The sequence below is a fragment of the Halichoerus grypus genome, chromosome 9 (genome assembly GCF_964656455.1).
Source record: "Halichoerus grypus chromosome 9, mHalGry1.hap1.1, whole genome shotgun sequence".
Taxonomy (NCBI): domain Eukaryota; kingdom Metazoa; phylum Chordata; class Mammalia; order Carnivora; family Phocidae; genus Halichoerus; species Halichoerus grypus.
In genome coordinates, this window is record NC_135720.1 from 73,128,939 (window position 1) to 73,150,501 (window position 21,563).

General features: G+C 35.7%; 1 protein-coding gene across 2 annotated transcripts in view; it reads left to right on the plus strand.

Annotated features, from left to right (window-relative positions):
* CEP162 (centrosomal protein 162) overlaps positions 1-21,563 on the plus strand; it is a 100,264-nt gene that overhangs the window by 75,345 nt on the left and 3,356 nt on the right. For both annotated transcript variants that reach the window (XM_036101001.2, XM_078055032.1), the window contains 2 exons: positions 1,544-1,642; positions 10,358-10,492. In XM_036101001.2, the coding sequence (XP_035956894.2) occupies positions 1,544-1,642; positions 10,358-10,492 (234 nt within the window). The remainder of the gene's footprint in view (positions 1-1,543; positions 1,643-10,357; positions 10,493-21,563) is intronic.

The window sequence follows — 21,563 nt, forward strand, 5'->3', positions numbered from 1 at the left end:
TTTTAAAGTTCATCTGCATTTCTTCAAAAAAGTGTATCTTCCTTCTTGGTTAGTATGTACATCAACATGGAATATCATGAATATCTACTATGTGGCCCATCTTCTGTGGTGTTAGAAAACTGAAAAAACAGCATTAAGATAGAATTTGTATCTGTATCCCCCCTCCAAAAAAAAAAAAGCAAGCAAATATGGCAAAAATGTTAGCAATTGAAAAATCAAATTGAAGAATAGATAAATGTCCATTGTGCTCTTTTCTCTAGGTTTTAATTTTAAAAAACAAGCTGAGGGGGGAAACCAGGAAATGCTGATCTTACCCCCACCTCTCCCATCAATAATTATTTAATAGCATCTTGATTAAAAACAAATCACTCAGGGGTGCCCAGGTGACTCAGTTGGTTAAGCATCCAACTCCTCATCTCAGCTCGGGTCTTGATCTCGGGGTCGTGATTTCGGGCCTTGCCCAGCATGGAGCCCTCTTAAACTTCCCCAGTTGAGCGATTTTGTTTGTTTTTAGGGCCAGATAGTGGATATTGTGAACTTATTGTACATTATTTCAGCTATAAAAATGCTATTACGGGTTTGTGAGAAGGTGTCCTTATAAGGAGATGCACGTTCCAAGTATTCAGGGAATTGAAAGCTGAAGGGTAATGAGGTCTATAATTCATGTAGCTCAGAAACCGAGAATTTTGTCTATTTTAATATTTCAATGAGAAAAATTTAGAGTGCTTTTCAAAGGTAATCATCGTAGAGCAGCTGCAGATAACTTCCCTGGCTCCCCCGCCCCCGCCATGGGAGCAGGGTGTCAGTGGGCAGTGTAAACAGGATAGCAAGTCAGTATGGAGTTGGGAGAGGTGGATAAAGTAGTGTCAGGGCGCCACACATGGTGCCCTTAATGTTACTTTCCCAGAGTTCTCAATGTAATATTGTAAATTATGAGTTAAGTGGACGTCAGCATAGTCTGATGATAGAAATAGTAAAAATAAAGCACTGGAGGTAAGAGATGCACATTTTTCCCAAGTTTTCAGTTTCTTGATGAAAGTATTTATGTATTTCAGTTGGCCAAAAATGTGTGACATTTATTTCATGCTAATACTAGGCTTGTGCTGTCTTTATTTTGTCAGTAGCTCTTTAATAAAAACTATTATCCTACTTAGTCACAAAGTAATACAGACAGTATTGGCTACTTTCTTCAAAATGCTTGGACTTTGTAATAGAGGTTTATTTTAAAAGGTGTTTTTCAGGCCTCCAGAAGAAAAGTACTAGAGATAAAGAAGCCAAGTAGTTATGTAGCCATTAATTTGTAATATGTATGGTGCTTTATATTAAATATTGAAACAAAAAAAATGTGTATTCAATGAGCTTAATTAATCCAATGAACTTAATTCCTGTGGCAAATTATTTCCACGTTAGAATTTGGTAATTTTAAAATAGTGGGAATTTTTTTTTATTACAAACAAAAGTCATTAGTTGGTTTTCTTATATTTTTCAAATAATGTTTGAGGAAGAGCTTTTTTAACTCAGCACTTCTAACATAATTTCCTAGGTACTTCTAAAACATTTCCAAAATCAAGTTGACGAGCTGCAGGGTAAACAGGAGTCTCTTGTAGTTTCTCAAGTTCGAGAAGAAATCCTACAGAAAGAGGTAAGAAATAAGAAAAATATTGGATTAACATAAGCTTTTCTTCACCATTTCAATCATATTATTTTTGTATAAATTTTTTTAACAAATGTACAAGTAGAAACAACCTGAAAATATTTATCACATGTCAAAAAACATTAATAACTTGTTTATGGTAAGTCTGCTTTGAATGAAGCAGATGAAACTCAAGTTTCTTATGTATTTGATGCTTGAGATTTTTCTGGGCAATGAGGAAATAGAGGGGAGGGGTATTTAGTTCTTTTTTTTTTTTAGGACATAAAATTGGATGGTTAAGGCCACTTCTGCATTAAGTACTAATACTATTTAATTTGGTTAAGAAATAGAGACAGCTGTCATTATAATCATGCTGGATTCCCAGTAACAATACCATAGGAAATGGATCTTTCTGGAAACTCATTTTTATCACTCTAAGATCCTTTTGATTCTAGAAAGTATAAAAAGAAAAACCAGATAAACTGTGCATTCTGTTCTTTGAAGCATATACACCATTTTTTATTATTCAAGAATTAAACCCTATAAGCAGAACATACAATTGCAATATAAAAAGATTAATGTGAAAACACTCCACAATTAGGTAACTATCAAAAAGTTTTGTTTGAATAATTGAAAGGCTGTAGTTCAGCATGTGTGCATTCTTTTCAGTGTTTAAGATGTACATAAACGTAAAAAAAAAAAAGAAAAGATGTACATAAACGTTGTATAAGCAGTAATTTAACAAAACTTCACAGACCTAAAGTAAACTTTTGGGGAAAAGCAATAAAAGAAAGTATGTTCTAGTGTTTGCAAGATAAAGGTCAGTTTTAGTCAAGTTTACAGTGTTCTTAGTTTAAGAATAGCTAAACTATTTATTTTGAAAACAGAAAAGCTGCAACACATGATTTTCAAACCTATTTACTGGAAAACTAAGTAAAACACTCCATTTCTTGAATAAAATAATGACAATCTGCCTTTTTAATATGCAGTACATTTATAATAGTTGTTTGAACAGGGCTTATTTATTCCCACTACTGATAACCTTTTGAGGGCCCTCGAAGGGATTTTTCTCTCAGGCTGGTGGGAATAGTTCATTTCCCAGCCCTGCAGGAGTTCCCAGAATTATTCAGGCTACCAGTTCCACTGGCTTCGGAACTGCCTCAGGGCAGCCAGCTAGGCAGTCTTAGAGTTCATCTTGTAGGTTTTCCATCCCTCATATGAATCACCGTCCTGCAGTGCTGTTAGCTAGGGTTTGAATGTTGTCTGGTTTTTCGGTTAAGAAAGGAGGGTAAATCCCACTCTCTTTCTGACCACAAGAAAAAGCACAATACACATTTTTTTTATTATGTTAATCACTATACATTACATCATTAGTTTTTGATGTAGTGTTCCATGATTCATTGTTTGCGTGTAACACCCAGTGCTCCATTCGATACATGCCCTCTTTAATACCCATCACCAGGCTAACCCATCCCCCCACCCCCCTGTAGAACCCTCAGTTTGTTTTCCAGAGTCCACAGTATCTCGTGGTTCGTCTCCCCCTCCGATTTTCCCCCCTTCATTCTTCCCCTCCTATTTTTTTTTTTTAACATATAATGTATTATTTGCTTCAGAGGTACAGATCTGTGATTCAACAGTCTTGCACACTTCACAGCACTCACCATAGCACATACCCTCCCCAGTGTCTATCACCCAGCCACCCCATCCCTTCCACCCCCCCACCACTCCAGCAACCCTCCGTTTGTTTCCTGAGATTAAGAATTCCTCATATCAGTGAGGTCATATGATACATCTTTCTCTGATTGACTTATTTCGCTCAGCATAATACCCTCCAGTTCCATCCACGTTGTTGCAAATGGCAAGATTTCATTCTTTTTGATGGCTGCATAATATTCCATTGTATATATGTATACCACATCTTTATCCATTTAACAGTAGCAAATTCTGTTTTGTTTTTTGACTGCTTGTTTGTTGTTATTCTAGCTCTATAGAAAAAAGTGATTTAAAATTTTCCAGTGTAGTTCAAGACATTGAGAAGTGAACTATCTCCCACTAGTGTGTTAATCATGAAAACCTGAAAAGATTTTTCTAATTTCTGCATTTTGTTCCATGCCTATGTTACCTAAAGTGTTGTTAAACCACATCTCTTTAAAATCATATCTGCTGCAATAGGCTAAAAACATTACCAAGCGTCTGGTGTATATTCATTCAGTTGATGCTATCTCAGGCATGTATTCCTCAAATCTTTTTTTTGAATTTAAAATGAGAAAGGTAATCTTTCATGTTTTAGCATTCATCATAGATCTCCGGTCTTATTTTTCCCCTCACTGTTGACTCCAACCATCTATTTATTTCCTTGCATCCTGAAGTTGAAGACTTGAATCTTTACTCAACTCCTTAAATTTAGACAACTTGAGAGGATTGCTGCTATTATTGTTTCCATGTTCTGCAGTTAGTATATGCATTTTATTGGTCATAGTTTCTTTTTCATCAATAGGTTTTGTTTTATCTGTAGAGTCTATACAAATTTTAGAAACCATTCAAGAGTGACCTCTAATATGGAAACCCAAGGACTATTACAGTGACTCCTAAAAATTATCAAATTCTTGTAATTTGTGTCAAATATGCTATAGCTAGCTGCTTTTATGTTATGAATGAATAGTAGGAATGATTTGGGGGTTTATGATAAGATCGGGCTTAAGTTGTTAAACATGTCAGTGAGCCTTACGGTGGCAAGTCATGTAAACATTTAGAGTGATACAGTGACCGTAGGCCACACTTGGTACTCTGGCTGCAGACCAGGAAACACAAGGCAACAGCAGGCATGAGTAGGTCCCACAGCAGTCCACACAGCTGTCCCAGGGACAGCACACGTGCAAGGGAATAAGACTCACATCTGGCAGCTGGAGAAACCACCCAGGCTTAGACTCCCCCCACTCCACAAGAACCAGCGTCTCTTATAATAACTCATGCACAGTGGACCCCACAAGGACATGCCTAGCGCAAGAGTCACTGCACTCAGGAGAGCCCAAACTTGCCCCTACCTGTCCCACCAGGTATTTCAGTTCATACCAAGTCCTCCAAGCCCAGGTGATTTTCCACCAGTCGGGGCGTTACCACAAGCAGTGTACATATTTGACATCTACCTTTATCAAGAGAACAAAGCTAGAACATGAATTGAACCCAAGGCCAGTTTCTCATGCAGAATGAAGAATTACATTTACCCTTTACCCACAGCCATTTGCTAGTGTTTTTAACTCTCTCAGTCTCAGGGTTTTTTTTTTTTTTTTAGCTATTAAATGGAATAAAATCTACTTCCTAGCGTTTAAAAAGTGTTTAGGTGTCAGGCACTGTCAATAGGCTTTTGGGATGTAGAAATGAGTACAACACCTAAAAGTATCACCCTCAAAGAGCTTGCATTCTAGTGAGTGGGGCAGAAAAATAAACCGATCCATATGGACTGTAAGGTCCCCCAGCTAACTTTCATTGCATCAGAACTGAGCCACATGCCCACCTCCAAACCAGGCATTGCCAGCGGACAGTGGACAGTAGTAACGGGCTTAAATCGGTCAGTATCTCTTTCAGTGCTAGACCATATTAGAATCTAGACTCCCTGGATTAAGTGTTCACAACCACTAGCATTCATCCCAGCAGTGTGGCCAGGAAAATGCATCGTGCCAGTAAGTTGCAGAGTATGAAGGCACACGAGATGGTTGAAAGCACCCGGACTCAAGCCGGTCATGCTCATTTAAAGGAGTAAAAATAGTGTAATTTTATGGTCCAGTTTGAATTGAAATTTGTAGTTGTAAGATTCTCTACTCACCAGAGTATAAGAGGACAGAGTATATAGGTCTTCTCTGGAAAGAGGTCTGTGGGCTATGCATGGATCATCTGAATTCCCTTACCTGAGCCTCCTGCTGCTACTGGTCAGTGATGTCTGTCTCTTTTACCTTTAGTAACATGATCTGGGAGAATCACTCTTTCACTTTAGTAAAATAATAAACTAGTAAGACAATAAGAATTTTATTCATTAAGGAATATATGCTTTCTTTTTATTGATGTTAGTCACTTCTATCCTGGTTGAGTATGGATTTATTTATAAATAATATTTAACATTTTAATATAAATAATATATATTTAAGAATATATTTTTATACTGATTAATATATATTAGAAGGTATAAAAACGCCCATGATCCCATTACCCAGAGCATATTTTGCTATATATTCTTCCAGATTTCATTTATTCATATACAGATACAAATACTGTGAGGGTGTGTGTTCATGCATGCACACATATAAAATACATGTTTGTGTATGTGTGTATGCATATATGATTTTTAAAGGATGTTTTTTACCTAACAGTATGTATGTATTCTCATGTCAGTATATACCTTCTCATTTTTTTCCAATTTTATTGAGATATAATTGACATACACTACTATATAAGTTTAAGGTATACAGCATAAAGATTTAACTTACATATATCATGAAATGGTTACTACAGTAAGCTTAGTTATCATCCATAAAGAAAAAGATTTTTCTTACCTTATGATGAGAACTCCTAGGATTTACTCTTAACAACTCATATATACCATGCAGCAGTGTTAACTATGGTCATCATGCTGTACATTGAATCCCTAGTATAGTTATAACTGGAAGTTTGTTCCTTTTTGATCACTTCATCCAATTCCCCTTTTTCCCACCCTTTCCTCTCCACCTCTGCTAACCACAAATCTCATCTCTAGGAGTTTGGGGTTTTTTTTTTTTTTTTTTTTTTTAAGATTCCACATATAAGTGAGATCATATCATATCTGTCTTTCTCTGACTTATTTCACCTAGTATAATACTGTCAGGGTTCAACCATGTTATCACAATGACATGATTTCCTCCTTTTTTGTGGCTGAATATATATCACATCTTTATCCATTCACCCATCAGTGGACACTCGAGTTCCTTCCATGTCTTGGCTATTCTAAACAATGCTGCTATGAGCATGGGGGTGCAAATATCTTTTCAACATAGCTGTCTTCAGGTAAATACCCAGATGTGGAATCGCTGGATCGTATGGTCATTCAGTTTTTAATTTTTTAGGAGCCCCCCATACTCATTTTCATAGTGGCTGTACCAGTTTACAACCCCAGCAACAACATACATGGGTTCCCTTTTCTCCACATCCTGACCAGCATTTGCTCTCTTTTTGATGCTAACCATTCTAACAGGTGTGAGGTGATACTGCAGTTTTGATTTGCATTTCCTTAAAGATTAGTGATGCTGAACATTTTTTCATGTACCTATTGGTTATTTATGTATCTTTGGAAAAATGTCTATTTGGGTCCTTTGCCCATTTTTTAATTGGATTATTTGGGGTTTTTTTGCTATTGAGTTATGTAACTTTTTTATTTATTTGAGAAGGAGACTCCCCACTGAGCAGGGAGCCCAACTCAGGGCTCAACCCGGGGCTCCAGGATCATAACCTGAGCTGAGGGCAGATGCTTAACCGACTGAGTCACCCAGGTGCCCCTATAAATTCTTTATATATTTTGTATATTAACCCCTTATCAAATATATAGTGTGCAGATATTTTTTTCCATTCCATAGATTTTCATTTTGTTGATTTTTCTGTACAGAAGCTTTACAATTTAATACAGTCCCAACTTGTTTATTTTTTATTTTGTTGCTTGTGCTTTTGGTGTCATATCCAAAAAATTGTTGCCAAGACCCATGTCAAGGAGCTTTTCTGCTTTTTCTAGAAGTTTTCTGGGTTCAGGTCTTACATTTAAGTCTTTAATCCATTTAAGGTTAATTTTTATGAGTGGTATAAGATAGGGATCTAGTTTCATTCTTTTACATGTGAATATTCAATTTTCCCAACACCATTAATTGAAGAGACTGTCTTTTTTCCACTGAGTATTTTTGGCTCTCTTGTCAAATATAACTGTGTGTCTGTTTTTGTGCCAGTACCATACTCTTTTGATTACTACAGCTTTATAATACAACTTGAAATCAAGAAGTAGGATACATCCCACTCTCTTTCTCAATATTGCACTGACTATTCGGGGTCTTTTGTGGTCCATATAAATTTTAGGATTATTTTCTCTATTACTGTAAAAAATGCTGTGGGAATCTTGATAGGGATTGCATTAAATCTATTGATGGCCTTGGGTAGTATGGACATTTTAACAGTATTAATTCTTATAATCCATATCCAGGAATATGGATTATAAGAATTAATACTTTATTTTGTATCTACTTCAACTTCCATTATCAGTGTCTTGTAGATTTTGGTATAGAAATCTTTCACCTTCTTGTTTATGTTCATTTTTAAGAATTTTATTTATGATGCTTTTTATTTTTTTTTTTTAAAGATTTTATTTATTTATTTGATAGAGACACAGCGAGAGAGGGAACACAATCAGGGGGAGTGGGAGAGAGAGAAGCAGGCTTCCTGCTGAGCAGGGAGCCCAATGTGGGGCTCGATCCCAGGACCCTGGGACCATGACCTGAGCCGAAGGCAGACGCTTAACGACTGAGCCACCCAGGCGCCCCTATGATGCTTTTTAAATGGTATTTTTTTCAGAGAATTCATTACTAGTGTACAAAAACACTACTGATCTTTAATTTTGTATCCTGCAACTTTACTGAATTCATTGATTAGATCTAACAGTTTTTTTGGTGGAATTTTTATAATTTTCTCTATATAAAATCATGTCACTTGCAAATAGAGACAGTTTTAATTCTTTCCTATTCTGATGCCCTTTATTTCTTTTTCTTGCCTGATTGCTCTGGCTAGGGCTTCCAGTACTATAATGAATAGGAGTGGTGAGGGTAAGCACCCTTGTCTTGTTCATGGTCTTAGTAAACCTTTCAAGCTTTCACCATTGAATCAGGAATTCAGTGTGGGCTTATGATATATTATCATCATTTGAAGTACATTCCTTCCACACCTAATTTAAGAGTTTTTATCATGAACAGATGTTAAATTTTATCAAATGCTTTTTCTGCATCTATTGAGATGGTAATATGATTTTTTTCTTCATTCTTTGTGATCTATTACACTGATTTTCATATGTTGAACCATCTTGCATCCCAGAGATAAATTCCACTAGATCATGGTGAAGGATATTGTTAATGTACTGCTGAATTCAAACTGCTAGTATTTTATTGAGAGAATTTCCATTCATATTCATCAGAGATAGTGGCCTATAGTTGTCTGATAGGGTCTTAAAAAAAGAAAAAAAGTTTTTTTTAAAGATTTTTAAGTAATCTCTACACCCAATGTGGGGCTCAAACTCACGACCCTGAGGTCAAGAATCGCATGTTCTACTGACTGGGCCAGCCAGGCAACCCTGATAGTCCCTTTATCTGGCTTTGTTATTAGGGTAATGCTGGCCTTATTAAATGAATTTGGAAGTGTTCCCGCCTATTCTGTATTTTGGAAGAATTTGAGAAGGATTGGCATTAATTCTTCAAATGTTTGGGAAAAATTCACTTATGAAGTCATCTGGTCCTATTGGGAGATTTTTTACTTATTAGAATTCTCATTCACTTGACTAACTTCGTTCACTAGACCAGAACTTCCAGCTGGTGTACAGGAATGGGTTCCCTGTGGATCATAAGATAGTGATGACTGGAAATGTTGTCTCATTACAAACTCAAAATTTTCAGTCATTAAAAAGTTTATGTGTTGAAGTGATATTTAACCATTATGTGTATGACAGTGCCAATCATCCCAATTAAAGTCCGCAAATTTCTTTGGTCACTGATGATATCATCAGGGATGTCCCACATTTAAATATTTAGATTTATTTAGATTTGCTCCTGATTTAATTTGCTTGTATTTTCACATTTTAGAAACTAATTCGGAATTGTATGGGGTTTGGCGGTGGGTGGGTAGGGGTTGTGTTTTGGGTTTTCTTGTAGTGTTATCAGTGTTTTTATTAGGTACTGAGTGTTCCATGGGAAACATGATTGAATTTGTTCATTTTAGCCATTTTCACTTGCTTATTATTTTGCCTTTTGCTACTAACAATTAGAAAATTATTATAATTATGTGGTATAAAGAAAATACATTTGTTTCACCAAGCCCAATAGAGAGATCTCTCAGATCCCCTCTGTTTTACTAATGGGTACCATGAAAATATTACCATTTTCTCTGTTGACCATAGTATGAAAAGGAAGGTACCACACTAGACTGTAACCTCCATGAGTATGGACTGTGTCTTTCATGTCTGTATCCTCAGGACCTAAGACAACAGCCAGGACAGGAAGAATTCAGTATATTTTCTCAGAAAGAGGTTGAACTCTTCTGTGTGTTGGGTGCTATACTGTGTAGGGTGCTTTAAATGTACTCTATAACCCTAAAAGTAATCAGCCTTGTTAAATACATTGATACTTTGTTAGCAAAGCTAAATATACCAAAGACAGTGCCTACCTTCATTTTGAATGCTGTAATCAGCCTGGCGTACATGGGAGGAGGTGATCCAGTGATCTGGAACCTTTTGGATTATGAGGTCATTTCAGAGCTAGGATGAGGCTTTTCTTCCTGAACATAGGGAATGCAAACTATTAATTCTAACAACTCAAGATATTTTTCTTATTAACCAGAAGCCTCTTCTGTAGAGAAATTTTATACAAAGAAAATATAGTAAATATTCTTAAAACTACCTGGTAAAAAATTTATTTTTCTTACCAGTTTTTCATTTATTTCGTATCTCAATTTTAGATTACAAAACTCCTAGAAGAACTAAGAGAAGCCAGAGAAAACCATACACCAGAGATGAAACATTTCATGGGCTTAGAAAAGAAAATTAAACAGATGGAAATGAGACATCAGCAAAGAGAGCAGGAACTTCAACAGGTAAAGTAGTAAATTATATTTACATATTTGTATAGCTCTTCACTTTTAAGTACCTCCAGTTTGCTGTAGGTTGGCCATCCCTAGCCAACACTTCCTAAAGTATTTCATTGTGTATTGATATTAAGAATAAAAATACAGCTTTTAAGAGCATATAAGACTTCATGTATTTGAAATTTAAAGATTGGTCTTATCTCTGGAATAATAGAGAAACAACTTGTATCTTTTTTTTAAGATTTTATTTTAGAGAGAACACAGCAGGGGAAGGAGCAGAGGGAGAGGGAGAGGGAGTGGGAGAAGGGGAAAGAATCTCAAGTTCCAAGCTGAGCATGGAGCCTGATGCATGGCTTGATCATGACCCTGAGATCATGACCTGAGTCCAAACCAAGAGTTGGATGCTTAACCAACTGAGCCACCCAGGTGCTCCTCATGTTCTTAATTATTGATGGTTGCCTAAAATGTTAGGCATTTTATCCTGGGAATGAGTCTTTGGAAGCCATATTCCATATTCATTTCATAAATGTTTGTAAGAAGTAGAATTATATTAAAAAGTAATCATTTAAAACATATGCCCAGCACTAGTAATATCACAATTACTCTACTTAACTACAAACAGATAAATTAATAGAAATTAAAAATGGCAGAAGTAAGGGCATGATGTTTTTAGGCATTAACCTTTCTGCTGATATTTAGCTTTGCTTGAACAGTATATTGGTCTGCTTGAGCTGCCAAACTGAGTTGCTTGAAAAAATAAAAATTTTTTTTTACCAGCTGATTCATTCTGGTGAGCATGCTGTTCCTGGCTTGCAGAGGCCTTTCCTCAGCACGTGTGCCTTGGGGTGAGGGAGGGCAAAGAGATAAAGAGCTCGCTGATGTCTTTTCTTATAAGGACACTAATCCAGTCTGATCAGGACCCCACCCTTATGACCTCATTTAACCTTAATTAGTTCCGTACCCCAAATACAGCCATACTGTGAGTTAGGGCTTCTACGTATGAAAGGGGGGTTGTGGGGACACAGAAAAAATTCAGTCTGTAACAGTGTAAACGTATATATACTTTGAAAACAAAAATACTACAGAAGTGCAAAGGTTTATGGTTGACCTGAATCCCACAGAGAAACCCTAGCTGTTTAATCATATCAGAATTTTAGCTCTTTATCGTTATAGGAACTACAAAATGTAAAATGGATGACAAAGATTAGTGTGATTGATTTCTCGTTCTTACATAGGGTGACTGAATGGATAAAAAGAAAAAAAAAAACACCTCTGTATGCTACCTACAAGAGATTCACTTCAGACCTAAAGACATATAGATTGAACATAGAGATGGAAAGAGATATCCCATGCAAATGGAAATCTTTTAAAAAGGTAGCAACACACATCAGTCGTGAGACAAGGGCATTACATAATGATTAAGGGATCAATCTAACAAGAGGATATAACGATGGTAAATATTTATGCAACCAACATAGGAGCACCTAAACATATAAATCAAATATTAACATATATAAAAGGAGAAAGTGACAGTAATATCATATTAGTAGGGGATTTTAACACCCTCTCTTACATTAACGGATAGATCATCTGGACAGAAAATCAATTAAAAAACCAGTGGCTTTGAACAACACATTAGACCAGATATACTTAATGGATATTGGATGTAATATGCTGTATATAACAGCAGCATATACATTTTCAAATGCACATGGAATGAGCTTTAGGATAGATCCCATTAGACCACAAAATAAGTTTCAGAATATTAGTAAGATTAAAATCAAAGCAAGCATCTTTTCCAACCACAATGGTATGAAACTACAAATCAATTACAAAAAAAATAGAACACAAATACATGGAGGCTAACCAAGGTGCTACTAAATAATCAATAGGTCAATGAAGAAATCATAGAGGAAATTTTAAAATGCCTTGAGACAAATAAAAATGGAAACACATTCCAGAATTTTTTTTTTTTAAAGATTTTATTTTTTATTTATTTGACAGAGAGAGACACAGCAAGAGAGGGAACACAAGCAGGGGGAGTGGGAGAGGGAGAAGCAGGCCTCCCCACTGAGCAGGGAGCCCGATGTGGGGCTCCATCCCAGGACCCGGGGATCATGACCCGAGCCGAAGGCAGACACCCAACGACTGAGCCACCCAGGCGCCCCAACATTCCAGAATCTTTTGGACACAACAAAAGCAGTTCTAGGAGGGAAATTTTTTATAGCTATACAGGCCTACCTCAAGAAACAAGAAATATCTCTGGGCACCTGGGTGGCTCAGTCGGTTAGTGTCTGCCTTTGGCTCAGGTCATGATTTCCGGGTCCTGGGATCAAGCCCCGAATTGGGTTCCCTGCTCAGTGGGGAGTCTGCTTCTCCCCTTCCCTCTATCCCTCCCCCTACCCACTTGTGCTCACTCTCTCTCAAATAAATAAAATCTTAAAAAAAAAGAAACAAAACTCAAACAATCTAACATCACACCTAAAGGAACTAAAAAGAAGAACAAAGCTCAAAGATAGGAGAAGGAAGGAAATAATAAAGATCAAGACAAAAATAAATGAAATAGAGACCAAAAAATAGAAAAGATCAATGAAACTAAGAGCTGGTTCTTTGAATGATAAACAAAATTGATAAGCCTTTAGCCAGACTCATCAAGAGAGGACTGCAGTAAATACAATCAAAAATGAAAGAGGAGGAATTAACCAATACCACAGAAATACAAAGGTTTATAAAAGACTACTACTATGAAAAGTTATATGCCAACAAATTGAACTTAGAAGAAATGGATTTCTATAAATACACTGTCTCCCAAGACCGAATCAGGAAGAACTAGAAAATCTGAACAGACTAATTACTAGTAACAAAATTGAATTGGTAATCAAAAAACTCCCAACAAAGAAAAGTCTAGGACCAGATAGCTTAAATGTTGGAAGAATTCTTTATACCCGTAAAGAAGAATTAATACCATCCTCTTCAAACTATCCAAAAAAAAAAAAACTGAAGAGGAGGGAATGCTTTTAAAGTCATTCTACAAAGCCAATATTACCCTGATACCAACAACAGACAAAGACACTACAAAAAAGAAGAAATTACAGACTCTATCCCTAATGAACATAGATGCAAAAATCCTTAACAAAATATTAGCAAACTGAATTCAAAAATACATTAAAAGGATCATTCACCACAATATGGGGGGATTTATTCCAGGGATGCAAGGATGGTTGAGTATCTTCAAATCAACATGATATACCACAATAACAAAAGATAAAAATCATATGATGATCTCAGCAGATGCAAAAAAGCATTTGACAAAATTCCACATACATTCGTGATAAAAATTCTCAACATACTGGCTATAGAGGGAACATAACATAATAAAGGCTATATATGACTAACCCACAGCTAACGTGATGCTGCTCTATGGTGAAAAACTGAAAGCTTTTTCACGATCAGGCACAAGGATGTCCACTCTCACTGCTTTTACTCAAGATAGTACTGGAATTCACAGCCACAGTAATCAGAAAGAAATAAAAAGCATACAAATTGATAAGGATGAAGTACAACTGTTGCTCTTTATAGATAGCACGATACTGTATATTGAAAACCCTAAAGACTCCACCAAAAATCAGAATAAATGAATTCAGTAAAGTTGCAGGATACAGACATCTGTTGCATTTCTATATACTAAAAACTAGCAAAAAGAAATTAAGAAAACAATCACTTTATAACTGCATCAAAAAGAATAAAATATGTAGGAGTAAATTTAATGTAAGAGTTAAAAGACCTGTACTCTGATAATTCTAAGACCCAGATGAAAGAAAATGAAGATGACAATAAATGGAAAGATATACCATACTCATGAATTGGAAGAATATTGTTCAAATATTCATAGTACCCAAAGCAGTCTGCAGATTCAGTGCAATCCCTATGAAAATATCAATAGTACAAAAAAAAAAAAAAACTCAAAATGGATTAAAGACCTAAATGTAAGACCTGAAACCATAAAACTACAAAAATAGTAAACTCTTCAAATCAGTCTTGGCATTTTTTTTGCATATGTCTCCTCAGACAAGGAGAACAAAAGCAAAAATAAACAATTGGACTACATCAAACTAAAAAGCTTTTGCACAGCAAAGGAAACCAACAAAAGGAAAAGGAAAACCTTCTGAATGTGAGAAGGTATTTGCAAATGATATATCCAATAAGGGTTAATATCTACAACATATAAAAAACTCATAACTCAGTGCCAACAAAAATCTAATTTAAAAATGGGCAGTGGACCTGAATATTTTTACAAAGACATACAGATGACCAACAGATACATGAAAAGATGCTCAACATCACTAATCATCAGGGAAATGCAAATCAAAACCACAATGAGATATCACCTCACACCTGTTAGAATGGATAGTATAAAAAATACAAGAAACAGCAGGTGTTGGTGAAGATGTAGAGAAAAGGCAATCCTCATGTGCTGTTGGGGGAATGTAAGTTGTTCCTTCCACTATGGAAAACCATATGGAGGTTCCTCAAAAACTTAAAAATAGAAATACTGGGGCATCTGGGTGGTTCAGTCAGTTAAGCATCTGCCTCAACTCAGGTTGTGACCCCAGGGTCAGGCTCCCTACTCAGTGGGGAGTCTGCCTCTCCGTCTGTGCCTCCTCCCCCCGGTGCACTCTCTTGCTCTTTCATTCTTTCAAATTAATAAAATTTTAAGAAAAATATGGTATGGTTCAACAATGTCACTTCTGGTATTTACCTGAATAAAACGAAAATATATTCAAAAATATATATACACCCCTATGTTTCTTGCATTATTTACAATAGCCAAGATATGGAAACAACCTAGGGATCCATCAGTACATGAGTAGGTAAAGATGTGCTACATATGCACGTGTATTTGTGTGTTTACACACACACACACACACACACTGCAATATTACTCAGCAATAAAGAATGGAATCTTGCCATTTGCTACAACATATTATTCTGAGTGAAATAAGTCAGAGAAAGACATATTGTATGATTTCACTCACATGGGGAATCCAAAAACAAAACAGACTCAAATACAGAGAGCATACTGCTGATTGTCAGATGGGAGAGGGATGGGGTAACAGGTGAAATAGGTGAAGGGGATTAAGAGATACAAACTTCCAGTTATAAAATAACTAAGTCACAGATTTTAAAGTACAGCAAAGGGAATACAGTCAATAATACTGTAATGTCTTTGTATGGTGACAGATGGTGAGCATTTTGTAATGTAAATAAATATTAAATCACTAGTTGTATGCCTGAATATTGTATGTCAACTATGAAGTTAAAAAAATAATAAAAAATAAATAAATCAGCCTAAGCCTACCACTAAGAAAACATCACATCACAAAGGAAGAGCACAAGAGAAGAAAGGAATAGAAGAACTACAAAACACCCAGAAAATAATTAACAGAATGGAAATACATACCCATCAACAATTACTTTAAATGTAAATGGACCAAATTCTCCTATGAAAAGACAGAGTAGCTGAATGGATTTAAGAAAGAAAAAAAAAGGGGGGGCCCATCTATAGGCTGCCTACTGAAGACTCACTTCAGATGTAAGGAAACAGACTGAAAGTGAAGGAATGGTAAAAGGTATTTCATACAAATGGGAACCACTAGAAAGCTTGGCTAACTATATCAGACAAAACTGACTATAAAACAGTAATAAGAAACAAAGGTCATTACATAGTGATAAAGGAGTGATCCAAAAAGAACATATAATGTGACATACAAGTACTTAAATACATAAAGCAAATTTTGACAAACCTAAAGGAAGAAATAGCAATACAATAGTAGGGATTTGTTTTTTTAGTTTTTAAATTCCAGTTAACATACAGTGTAATATTAGCGTCAGGTGTGCAGTTTAGGGATTCAACACTTACATACAGCACCCAGTGCTCATCAGAAGTCAGGAACTTTAATACCCCACTTTCATCAATAGATCATCCAGACACAAAACCTTAAGGAAACATTGGCTGAAATAACACATTAGGTACGATGGAATTAACACATACAGAACATTCCATCCGAAAGTTAACAATACACATTTTTAAGCACACATGGAACATCTTCCAGGATTGATCATATATTGGCCACGAAACAAGTCTTAAGAAATTGAAGATTGAAATAACAGGCCAATTTCCCCAAATATAATGATACGAAACTAGAAATCAATTACAAGAAAAAAAAAATGGAAAATTCACAAGTGTGTGTAATGAAACCAAATGCTCTTAAGCAACCAGGAGGTCAAAGAACAAATCAACAGAGAAATTTAAAAATATTTTGAGACAGTTGAAGATGGATATACGATATACCAAAACTTAGAACTATTTTTTGCTGCATCCCCCAAGAGAGAAGTTCATAGCATTAAGTGCCTATGTCAAGAAACAAGATTTCAAATAGACAACTTTACACCTCAAGGAACTAGAAAGAGAATAAGTGAAGCCCAAAGTTGGCAAAAGGAAGGAAATAACAAAGATCAGAGCAGAGGGGCGCCTGGGTGGCTCAGTTGTTGGGCGTCTGCCTTCGGCTCAGGTCATGATCCCAGGGTGCTGGGATTGAGCCCCGCATCAGGCTCCCTGCTCGGTGGGAAGCCTGCTTCTCCCTCTCCCACTCCCCCGCCCCCCACTTGTGTTCCCTCTCTCGCCATGTCTCTGTCAAATAAATAAAATCTTTTTTAAAAAAAGATCAGAGCAGAAATAAATGAAATAAAGACTAAAAAGATCAAAGAGACTAAGAGTTGGTTCTTTGTAAAGATAAAATTAACAAGCCTTTAGCTAGACTAACCAAGAAAAGAGAAAACTAAAATAAATGAAATCAGAATGAAAGAGGAGACATTACAACTGATACCACAGAAATATAAAGGATCATAAGAGACTGGTATGAATAATTGTACACCAACAAATTGGACAACTTAAAGAAATGGATAAATTCCTAGGAACATAAAATTTACCAAAAAGGCATCATGAAGAAATAGAAAATCTAAAAAGACTGATTACTAGTAAGGAGATTGAATTAGTAATCAAAAACATCCTGACAAACAAAGTCCAAGACCAGAGGGCTTTCCTGGTGAATTCTAAAAACATGTAAGAAGAATCAGTACCAATCCATTTTGAACATTTGCAAACAATAAAAGAGGAGGGAACTCTTCAAACTTACTTTGCAGGGCCAGCATTACCCTGGAACCAAAACTATGCGAGAAAACACTGGTCAGTGTCCCTCATGAACATAGATGCAAAAATCATGAACAAAATATTACCAAGTCAGATTCAGCAATATGTTATAAGAGTATCATACACCATCGAGTTGCATTTATTCCAGAGATGCAAAGATGGTTCCCCATCCACAAATTAGTGTGATACACCTCATTAACAAAATGAAGAGTAAAAATCATAAAATGATCTCAATAGATGCAGAAAAAGCATTTGGCAAAATTCAACATCTTTTCCTGATAGAAACTCAACAAATGGGGTATAGAGGGAATGTACCTTGACAATAAAATCCACATATGAGAAGCGCACAGCTATCATCATACTCAATGGTGAAAAGCTAAAAGCTTTTCCTTTAAGATCACAAAGGAGGCCCACTCTCACCACTTTTACTCAAAAAAGTATTGGAAATCTTAATCAGAGCAATTATTCAAGAAATGAAATGTCTCCAAATTGGAAAAGAAGTAAAACTGTCACTCTTTGCAAATGACATGATTTATACAAGAAATCCTAAGACTTTACCAAAAAACATGAGAGACTATGGACTCCGGGAAACAAACTGAGGATTTTAGAGGGGAGGGAGGTGGGGGGATGGGTTAGCCCTGTGATGGGTATTAAGGAGGGCACGTGCTGCATGGAGCACTGGGTGTTATACGCAAACAATGAATCATGGAACACTACATCAAAAACTAATGATGTACTGTATGGTGACTAACATAATAAAAAAAAAAAAATGAATTCAGTAAAGTTGCAGAATACAAAACCAATATACAGAAATCTGTTGCATTCCTATACACTAATAAAAAACTATCAGAAATTTTTAAAAAGTTACTTTAAAAATTCTTAAATGCTATACTCATAGAGGATAGGTGGTTTTCAGAGGCAAGGCATGAGAGGCAGGCAAAATGCATGTAGGGAGACAAAGGTAAAAAACTTGTAAAGTTGTAAATAAGTTATAAGAATGTAATGTACAGCGTGGTGACTATAGTTAATAAAATAAATTGTATATTTGAAAGCTGTTAAAGAGTAGATCTTGAAAGTTCTTACTAGAAAAACACATTTTGTAACTGTATGAGAATGGATATTAACTACTATTATGTGATCTTTTCGCAGACTATGCAAACATCAATCACTATGTCATACACAATACATATACAATAAACATTAAAAGCTAATTACGTTCATAACCACTAAAATAAATGCTAAATGGAATTTGTCAGGTGGAAATAAAATGAAACCAGTTAACGTCATAAAAACAGGAATGTTCGGTGTAAAAACTCTGGTAAATAAGTCGTCAAAGTCAGATTCACTAATATTGTAATGGTGATTCCTAATTCATTTACAACTCTAGTTTAAAACGGTTTTTACTCTAGGTAAAAAAACATATTAAAAATAACTGCAACTACACTAATTTGTTATTGGATACAAAATATTAAAAATTAATTTTAACTTCAGTAACCTAAAGTTTGGGGGGCATGGAATGAAAATGTAAAGTTTAGGTATGCTATCAAAATTAAATTAGGTTGTTATAAATATATCACATTTTATGTAAGCTTCATGGTAACCACAAAGGAAAAACCTGTACTAATTACAGAAAAGATTATGATAAAAGACTCAAAGCATACCACTACAAAAAGTCATCACATCACAAAAGATGACTGCAAGATATAAGAAGCAAGGAACATAGGATCTACAAAACAGTCAGAAGGGAACAAAATGGCAATATTAATTCATTATCTGTCAGTAGTTTCTTTAAATGTAAATGGATTAAATTCTCCATTCAAACCACAGAAACTGCCAAATGGATGAAATATAGTCCAAATAATATGCCACCTAAAAGAAGACTTTAGCCTTAAAAACAGCACAGACTGAGTGATGGGACAGAAAAAGGTTATTTCAATCAAATGATAACAAATAGAAATCAGGAGTAGCTATAGTTACATCAGACAAAATAGATTATAAGCTAAAAATCTCCAAAAGAGACAGAGGTAATTATATAATGATAAAAGGGTCAGTCCATCAAGATATATCAGTTATAAGTATTTATGCACCCAACATCAGAGCACCTAAATATATAAAACAAACACTAACAATAACTAAAAGGAGAAATGAACAGCAATACAATGATAGTAGGGGACTTTAATATGTCACTCTTATCAATGGATAGAACATCCAAACAATCAATAAGGAAACCGTGGGATTTAAATAATGCTATAGACACAATGGACCTAATAGAACAGACACAGTACAGTCCCTCCAACAACAGCAAAATATACATTCTTCTCAGGCACACAAAGAAAATTTTCTAGGATACGTAATATAGTAGGACACAAGATAAGTCTTAGCAAATTTAAGATTGAAATCATAGCAAGTATGTTTTCTGACCACAATGATAGGAAACTAGAAATCGCTAGGGAAAAAACTGGAGAATTCACAAATAGATAGAAATTCAACAACATACCCTTAAATAACAAATGGATCAAATTAGGAATTAAAAGTGAAATTAAAAAGTATCTTAAAAAAAAAAAGTATCTTGAGCCAATTGGAAACACAACATACCAAGACATGGGTAGCAGCAAAAGCAGTTCTAAGAAGGAAGATTATAGTGATAAGTACCTAAATCAAGAGAAAGATCTCAAATAAACAACCTAACTTACCAGCACAAGGAACTGGAAAAAACAAAATAAGCCTAAAGTTAGCAGAAGGAAAGAAAGATTAGAACAAAAATAAATGAAATGGAGTATAGGAAGGTAATAGAAAAGATTAACAAAACTCTAGGAGTTGATTCTTTGAAAAGAAGAAATTGACAAACCTTTAGCCTAACCAAGAAATAAGGATTTAAGATTATAAATGGAAGAGGAGACATTACAACTGATACCAGAGAAATGCAAAGGATCATAGGAGACTACTATGTACAACTATATGCCAACAAACTGGACAACCTAGGAGAAATCAGTAAATTGCTAAAAATATATAGCCTACCAAGACTGAATCATTAAGAAATAGAAAATAGGAATAGACCAGTTACTAATAAGACGATGGAATCCATAATCAAAAATCTCCCAACAAAGAGAAGCCCAGGGCCAGGTGACTTTACTGGTAAATTATACCACACTTTTTTTTAGATTTTATTTATTTGTCAGAGAGGGCACAAGCAGGGGGAGGGACAGAGGGAAAACAGGCTCACCACAGAGCAAGGAGCCCTATGCAGGACTTGATCCCAGGATCGTGAGATCATGACCTGAGCCGAAGGCAGACGCCCAACCGATTGAGCCACCCAGGCATCCCTCTACCACACTTTTAAAAAATTAATGCCAATCCTTCTCAAACTCATAAAAAGTAGTGGGGCGACTGGGTGGCTCAGTTGGTTAAGCATCTGCCTTTGGCTCAGGTCATGGTCCTGGGATCGAACCCTATGTCAGGCTCCCAGCTCAGCAGGGAACCTGTTTCTCCCTCTCCCCCCTGCTTGTGCAGGCTCTCTCTCTCTCCCTCCCTCTCAAATAAATAAAGTCTTGGGGGGGGGGGGGGGGGAACTCTTCCAAAAAGTAGAAAAGGAAGAAACACTCCCAAGCTCATTTTCACAAAGCCAGCATTAACCTGATAAGAAAGCCAGATAAGGACACTACAAGAAAAGAAAAACTATAGACCAACATCCCTGATAAAGATGCAAAAATTTTCAAAAAAATATTAAGCCAAATTCCACAGCACATTAAAAGGACCAAACACTATGATCTAGTGGGAGTCATCCCTGGGATGTAAGGATGGTTCAACATATGCAAGTCAATAAATGTGATGCATCACATTAATTGAATGAAAAATACAAATCCTCTGATC